This window comes from Asparagus officinalis, chromosome 2 (assembly GCF_001876935.1).
Source record: "Asparagus officinalis chromosome 2, Aspof.V1, whole genome shotgun sequence".
In the NCBI taxonomy this organism is placed as follows: domain Eukaryota; kingdom Viridiplantae; phylum Streptophyta; class Magnoliopsida; order Asparagales; family Asparagaceae; genus Asparagus; species Asparagus officinalis.
Window position 1 is genome coordinate 36494308 of NC_033795.1, and position 8327 is coordinate 36502634.

Here is an 8327-nt window from a genome sequence, read left to right on the forward strand (position 1 = left end):
GATAGAATGTGTAGAATATTTTCGAGATCACGAAGGTGAAACCCTAGATTTCCTATGCCGTCTCCCAAAGAAAAATAAGGACTCTAGTCTAATCATGGATGAATATTTTCCTTAGTATTTTGTAATTGATGATCTACACTCGGACAGTTGGTTCTTCACACTGGAAATAGAGAAGGGCAAACTGGATTATGAATTGAAAAATTGGACACTAGTATTTAATCTCTAAGTCACCATTCCATTTAGCTGCAAAATATCCATTATATTGCTAGGCAACATGTTACACGCTATAACAAGTCCATTTGTGTGCAAATTAGTTTTCTTTATTGACAATATTATTGTTTTCCTTATAACAGCATCATGCCCTGCTGATTGGAAAATTGGCCCCAACAAGGATAAATGCTTCAAATACATTGGAGATTCCCTTTCGTGGGATAAGTCAGAGTCACTTTGTCAGGATAACAATGGACATTTAGCTGCTCTTACATCAGCCCAAGAGTTAAATTTTGCAGGGGCTTTATGTGTGGGTGGAAAAAATGGATGCTGGGTTGGTGGACGAGGTTACAATTCTTCTCTTGGCTTTTCTTGGAAATGGTCAGACAATACGTCTCACTGGAACAAGACAGTTTTCCCTGGAGAACCCTTTCAAGCCAACTGTTCTAATCCTTCTTGCAAGAGTCCCAGCTTAGCAAATTCATGTACTTTGGTAGCTAATGGTCGCAATTCACTTGTTGGTGAAAGATGCAATGCCTCTCACGGGCTTATATGCATGCAAAATAAAGGTATGAAATGGCCCAATTATTTATGTTTTTGTTTCCAATATTGATAAGTTCATTCTGTTTCAGAGAAGAAATGCCCCCATGGACACTGCCATGATGAGTATTCCATCATTCTTGCCGTTGTGAGCGGATTAATTCTCGCCACTACTCTGGCTGTTGTTGTCTGGCTTCTTGTGTATAGACGAAGCAAGAAACGGAGAAAATCACGAAAGGTCTCTAGTCCTTCAGCAGCTGCATTAGTTCCTCCCTCATGGAAAGTTTTCAGTAGTGAGGAACTGAGGTCAATTACGAAGAATTTTAGTGAAGGAAATAGACTTATTGGAGATGCTAAGACTGGTGGAACTTATAGTGGAATCTTGCCAGATGGAACAAGGGTGGCGGTTAAGAGGCTAAAGAGATCTAGCCTTCAAAGGAAAAAGGAGTTCTACTCTGAGGTTGGGAGGGTTGCAAAGCTTCATCATCCTAATTTAGTTGCTGTTAAAGGTTGCTGTTATAGACATGGTGATCGTTTCATTGTTTATGAGTTTGTTGCTAATGGGCCTTTGGATAGATGGCTGTACCAAATTCCTAGGGGAGGTAGGAGCTTGGATTGGGCCATGAGAATGCGAGTTGCTACAACTCTTGCTCAAGGAATTGCGTAAGTACAATGAACATACTGATGAATTTCGTATACAACAGTACTTCAGTTTTGGAAGCATACTTTATTTTTCTGGTTTTCAATAAATTTTTTTGGTCTATAGATGGAAGACCACTTCAACAATTGAATCAATTGCTAATGCAAACAACTGTTTCTTTTTATAAGCTTTTTGCACAAGTAGATGCTTTAGTAACCACTTTCAGATTACAAGCACAAAAAAAAAAGCTTTTATTTGATACAATTCTTATGCATAATTTATATGACTTCATCTTGATTTTTAAACTGTTTTGGAGCTGGTGATGTGGATGAAAATGCTTTAATTAAACATTTACTTTTTCGAATGTAATAACTGAAGTAGCATTCAAGAAACTAACAAAACTGTGAGTCAAGCTGGTTGAAATTAGGAAAAGACTTCAATTTAGAGTAGCATGAAGATGTTGTATTATGCACTCAAGCAGGTAAGATAGGAGTTCTCTTTTCCTTATCCGTACGGTGATGAATTGGGGATGGAATTGATGCAATTTATTTATTTATTTTTTGAGAATCTCAAAATACCTGATGCTTTTTTTAGAAGTTGACAATATACGGGCCCCTTAACATTCCGACTATTGCTCATAAAATCTTTAAATACTGACATTCAAACAGAACTATATTTTGTTTGCTTAAATGACCAAATCTAATGCAATGCCATCTTTTATTACGCGTTATTGGCTTCACCTGTATTGTACAACCTTTCTCACCTAGAAGAATTTTGAACGATTGTGGAATTAACAGTACTACTGATAAGCAGGTTCATGCTTTTTTACCTCTCAATTCATTTGATAAGTTACGTGCCAAGCCCTTCTGTTATCCATGCTTTATACTCCATAGTTTTCTTGTCCCATATTATGCCAGCAATTCAGAGAACTGATAAAGTTTGGTCTATATATGGCCGTGGAGCTCTTTTCACATGGATTATGGCTCATAGACCCATTTTCATGCTAAATTAGGACATGCTCCTGGTGGTTATTATTATTATTATTTTTACTAAATGGTTCTTTGACCACAATGTATTAAGAACTTGTTGATTGCTAACTTAACTAGGTTATGTAAATTGTTCTATGCTAGTTAGATCTTTTGGTTATAGGAACAAATTAAATTTCTGAAAATCGAATCCATCATTGATTCTGCAAATAGTTGCCATAGTAAAATACTGAATTCAGGCATTGCCTGGACATGTAACTTGGGTGTCAAGCCTAAAGTCATACCATTGGTATTTGATGCATGTGAAACATCCAAACTAAAGGACATTGTTTGGAATATAAACTCCTACAAGCGAGAGAGAAAATAAGAAAGATAGAAAACGCAATCACAGAAGATAGAGAATTTTATGTGTCCGACAATTTGCCTATGTTCATGGCTAGGGGTGGAAATGAACCAAATAATTAATAAATAGTTCGGTTATTATTCGTCCAGATATTCAGTTATATTCGATCTAATAGTTCATATAACAGTAAACAATTTTTGTAGTATTTGGTTAATAAACGAATAGAATTAAAATAGGGCTATATCCGATTCGTTGATTATGAAATATTCATTTATGTTTTACATTTTATTCATCTAAATTTAATTTAATGTAAAATGTTAATACTATAAAGTCGGACTTGAGATATTTATCATTTTCACATATATCATAAAAAACATCTAGTAGAAATAAATTCTGATTCCAATTTTAATGAGATTATGTTTATAAGTTTATTTAAATGTAGATTAGCATTTTCTTGAATTAAAATATATTGATTTAGATTAAAAGTAATGATGAAGGTTTAAATGCTAAAACAAGGTAACTGAAAAATGAATTCATGTAGAAATCTGTAAAAGGTGCTTTTCCTACTTTTAAGTTATACTTATTTTTTTATGTTATATAATATTTGTAAATATTAGTATTGATTTATGTATAAACATACGAGTATATTAATTTTAGTTGTGAAATATCATGATAATCATTAAATGGTTAAATAAAATGTAAAAATGAAACAAAGCAAATAAATTACCAACAAAACATTCGAAGTCAACACTCTAGAACAAATAAACAAGTGCCTCAAACAACAGTGCTACAAATATCCATGTTTATAGTTTGAATATTTGTTTTATTTAACCAAAATAGAATTACAAAAATCACTTTTACTACAAAATTAAACATAAGAAAAAATATCCCAGGCTGGAATCAGAGCAAAGACCTGCTTTTCCACAACTTCATGACTTACCAAGTGCACTAAACAAATGTTCGCAAATACTGAATATATAAAATTAAACCAGAATTGAATTCGAATATGACTTTCTTATTTGAAACCAATTCGAACTCAAATTCGAGCATGTCAAACTGAGCTGAATTGGAATCGAATATCTACTTCCACCTCTATCCACGACTGCACACTAGGGTTATTTACTTTCTGATAAAGTTACAGTAAAGAGCGCATATATACACACACACACACACACTAGGTGATGAGGAGCGGGTGGACGGCTTCAGTTTTGAGGCTAGAAATCGTTGACGGCTAGGCGTAATGATGGGTGGGTGTTGGGATTTGTGACGAGAAGAGATTTGATAACTAGCCAAGCTTCACACCTAGGGGCCTTACATCCAACGACTTCGCACCCCAAAGAGGCAAGCCACATGCCAAGAACACCTCATATGCTCAAAAGAGAATTCTCATAACTGAATGCTTTTACTAATCAATGTCTATTCATCATGAGAGATTACATCTCTTATTTATAGAAAAGAAAGCATCAAAATAATTAATGAAGCAAATCAAAATCCTAATCAAATTCAAACCTACTAAAACTAAAAGATGTAATTAAATAAAATCCTAACTAAAGTAGAAAGAGATTTCAAAATTAAATCCTAAACAAATTCTAGCTAAAAAGGAAAATTACATATAAAATAAAACCCTACCAAAAATGTAAAGATTCTAATATGTCTTAATTTCACACATGGAGGGTCCACGATCGTCTTGCATCACTAGGGCCACAATACATGTAAAATTTCATATTTACCCTTCTACATGTAGAGTTGTATTCGCGAATCGTGGGGTCAGCTTGTACAATCTTATCAAACACCACATCTCCAACAATCTTCCACTTGGTGGCTGATCATTAGAACAATAGCAAACTCTCATAATTCATTCCTTTCTAGAATTCAAAATACTCATAGTACCATGATTACTCATCGCTAACCATGGAGGCCAACTAAGGCCATGGATAGCCTCAATTTCTTAGTGGTGACAACCTTCGTCAGCATGCTGTTGGATTCTTTGACCTAAGAATCTTATCCACTGATAGTTTTCCATCTTCTATCAACCCATGAATACGATGTTACCTCACCCGAATATGCTTGCATGATACAGTGGATTCTTTGCAAGATAAATACCACTCTGCTGTCATTGAAAAGAAAACTGCTTTCTTACCTCTTGCCTAATTCCTTCAGAAAATTCTCCAACCATATTATCTGTTTTTCTGATTCAGAGACAACCATAGATTCCGTTATAGTGGTTAAGAGTGAAACACTCTTCTGAAGTTGAGACATCCAACTCTTCGCAGTACCACCCAAAGAGAAAACATGACATGTAGTACTTTACCGACTACCCACATCACCACGCAAATCTGCATCAGAGTAACCTTATAAAATCACATCATTCTTCTGGAAACAAAGTGTTGTTCCTGAGTTGCCTTTCAGATATTGTAGGAGCCACTTTACAGCTTCTCAATGCATCTTTCTTGCATTTGCTATGATATCTGCTCACAGCTTTCACTAAATAATATATATCCGAATTAATACACATCGTAGCATATATCAAACTGCTAATTGCTAATGCATAAGGTACTTTGGATATGAATTATTGGTCCTCATTTGTCTCTGATAAATGCTTCTTGGAAAGCTTGAAGTAATTTGCCAAAGGAATGCTTCTTGCCTTTGCATCATGTAGATTGAACCTAATTAGCACCATTTCTATGTATTTTTCCTGGGACAATTTAGAGTTCCTTCTAATCTCTCTTGTGATCCTCATCCCAAATAACTGCTTTGCTGCTTCCAAGTCTTTCATCTCAAATTCCTTTGCCAATTGTTGTTTCAGCTTGTTAATCCACGTACAAAAGCAAAATAATATACCAGTCATCAAGTTTCTTAAAACAACAATTGTCCATCTAGCATCTCGTTAAACCATTGTCACACAGGGATCCATCAAATTTGTTGTTCCATTGCCATGGATCCTGTTTCAAGCTATACAAACTATTCTCCAACTTGCACACAAGGTTTTCTTTGCCAGAAACTTAAAAACCTTCCAGCTGTCGCATGTAGATGTCCTCTTCTGGTTCACAATGTAGGAAAGAAGTTTTCACTCTAATTGCTCTAAATGCAAGTCCTTCGCAACAACAATGCTCAATACGAATCTGATAGTAGTTAACTTGACAACAAAGGAGCAAATCTCTATATAATCAATATCTCTCTTCTGTTGGAAGCCCTTCATTGCTAACCTTGCCTTGTACCTCTTCCTGCCATCATGCTCTTCTTTCACATGGACACACACTTGTTCTGCAATGCCTGCCTTATGGCAACCGTGTTAACACCCATGTTCTTTTTTCCTTCTCTAGGGAGTCCTTCTCATCTTTTATTATTGACTCACACTTGATAGAATCTTTCATTTGCACTGCTTAATCAAAATATTCTGTTTCTCTAGCATCAGTCAAATGTAAATAATGCAAAAGAGAGTACCGTTGCAATGCAAAGGAGAGTACCGCTATATGGGTTTTGATACCCTGCTGGATCTTCTTAATGTAGGCTTAGGCGTAGTTAGCTCTGTTTCTGCATCTCTATTTTTAGGATTTTCTTGAACCCTCTTAGCTACATCAATCTCATAGATCTCTAATCCTACTTAAATCTATCTTTGTACGTTATATTTTTGCTGAATATAACCATTGTTTTAAATATCTCTAACGTGACCCGATATATCGCCTGATATATCCTTTTACAAGGTTTTTCGCAACCGATATGATTTCTAAATATCCTTTAACGCATTTTGGATATTTTGGGCGTTATATCCTTAATGTAGCCGATATATCAGCCAATATGTTGGCCGATATATCCTTTTATATGACTTGTCACAAAACAATATACCTCATTTGGCAATTTTTGGGCAATATATCATGTTTCCCATTATATCAAATGACATTTTGACCTAAAAAACCTGACGATATGTAGCAATGTTGATTTGTACTTTCGTTTGTTTTATATGGTTGATTAGTGATCCTAAACATATATTATTTACATTTCATATACTTATATTTTAATAAGTATGTTGAGATTACATTTTAGTAATTATACTATATATGCAAACATCTGTTTTGTCATTTTGATATTTACCACATCCCCGATATTTCCCCGATATCTGCAATCCCATATGAATTTTGGCCATCCAACATTTCTTCGATATTCGATATTTAAAACCTTAAATATAACATCCCTGTGCCTTATGATTTTCTCATTTTGTTCATCCCAAAATCGATAGTCAAAATTGTTAGAACCATAACCAATAAGAAAATATTTTATAGCCTTGGAATAAAGTTTATCTATATCTTCAGAAACTGTGTACATATGAAACACAAATAAAAACTCTCAAATGTGATAGATTTACCTTATTTCTTGTCCACTCCTCTGATATCTTGAAACTCAAAGTAACAGAAGGTCATTGAGTTATCAAGTAAGTAGCTGTGTTGACTACATCTACCCAGAATGTCTTATGAAATCCAACATGTAGCCTCATGCTCCTTGCTCACTCGTTCAAAGTTCTGTTCATCTGCTCAGCAATCCCATTCTGCTCTGGAGTTCCAGGAACCAACCTTATCATGGGAATCTCACTATCTGTACAGAATGTCTTGAGCTCCTGTCATACTCCCCGCCATTGTGGTACCTCAGGCACTAGGATCTTCAAACCAGTTTGGTTTTTCGCTTCAACCTTCCACCTTTTAAAAGTAGCAAACACATCAGATATTTTTTCAGAAAAATAAACCCATACCTTTCTAGTGGAGTTGTTGATGAAGGTGACATAATAGCGTGAGCCTCCAAGGGACTGCATAAGGATTAGCCTTCATATATCTGTATGCAACGTCTCCAAGTTTTGCACCTTTGGTGTTCTTCCAGCCATTGGGAAGCTGACGCTTTTATGCTTTCCTTAAACACAATCACATAGACCGACATACATGGATTTCAGATTAGGCAGTCTTCCTTTGATGCTAGCAACTTCATCCCTTTCTCATTCATATGCCCTAACTTATTGTGCCACAGCTTTGAATCACCACAATTAGTCACCGCTATCCTGTCCTTGTTATCTGCATCATGTACAAGGTCCCATCATTGTGCCTCGTGCTATCACCATAGCACCTTTGGTATTCTTCCGTGATTCCCCTATGAATTATCGTGTATCCTCTGTCATCCCATTGACTCATAGAGATCAAATTCCTTTTTAGAAACAGAACATATCTGACATTCTGCAGCTTCCATAGAGTTTCGTTAGCTGTCTTTATATGAACACCACCCTTCCCCATGATATTCAAAGGTTCATCATCGGCAAGATAAACCTTTGTGAAGTTACCTACAACATAATTTTGCATTAAGTCTTTGCAGGGAGTTGAGTGAAATGATACACCAGACTCTAGAATCCAAGACTTAATAGGACTATCAACACTCAGAATAAGAGCATCATGAGTCTCACTTGCTGCTGTATTCTTCAACTCCTCTTCCTGATGTTAGTTCTTCCTCCTTCGTGGTAATCGACAATCTCTTTTCAGATGACCCTTGTTGAAATTCCAGCAAGAGATATCTCCTTGAAATCTTGACCGACTTCTCCCTCTTGACTACCATTGTTCTGGTTATAGTGCTG

General features: G+C 35.6%; 1 protein-coding gene across 1 annotated transcript in view; it reads left to right on the top strand.

Annotated features, from left to right (window-relative positions):
• Positions 1 to 8327, top strand: part of LOC109830659 (C-type lectin receptor-like tyrosine-protein kinase At1g52310) — a 12727-nt gene that overhangs the window by 1517 nt on the left and 2883 nt on the right. The window contains exons 2-3 of the mRNA XM_020397989.1: positions 354 to 779; positions 843 to 1413. Coding sequence (XP_020253578.1) covers positions 354 to 779; positions 843 to 1413 — 997 coding nt within the window. The remainder of the gene's footprint in view (positions 1 to 353; positions 780 to 842; positions 1414 to 8327) is intronic.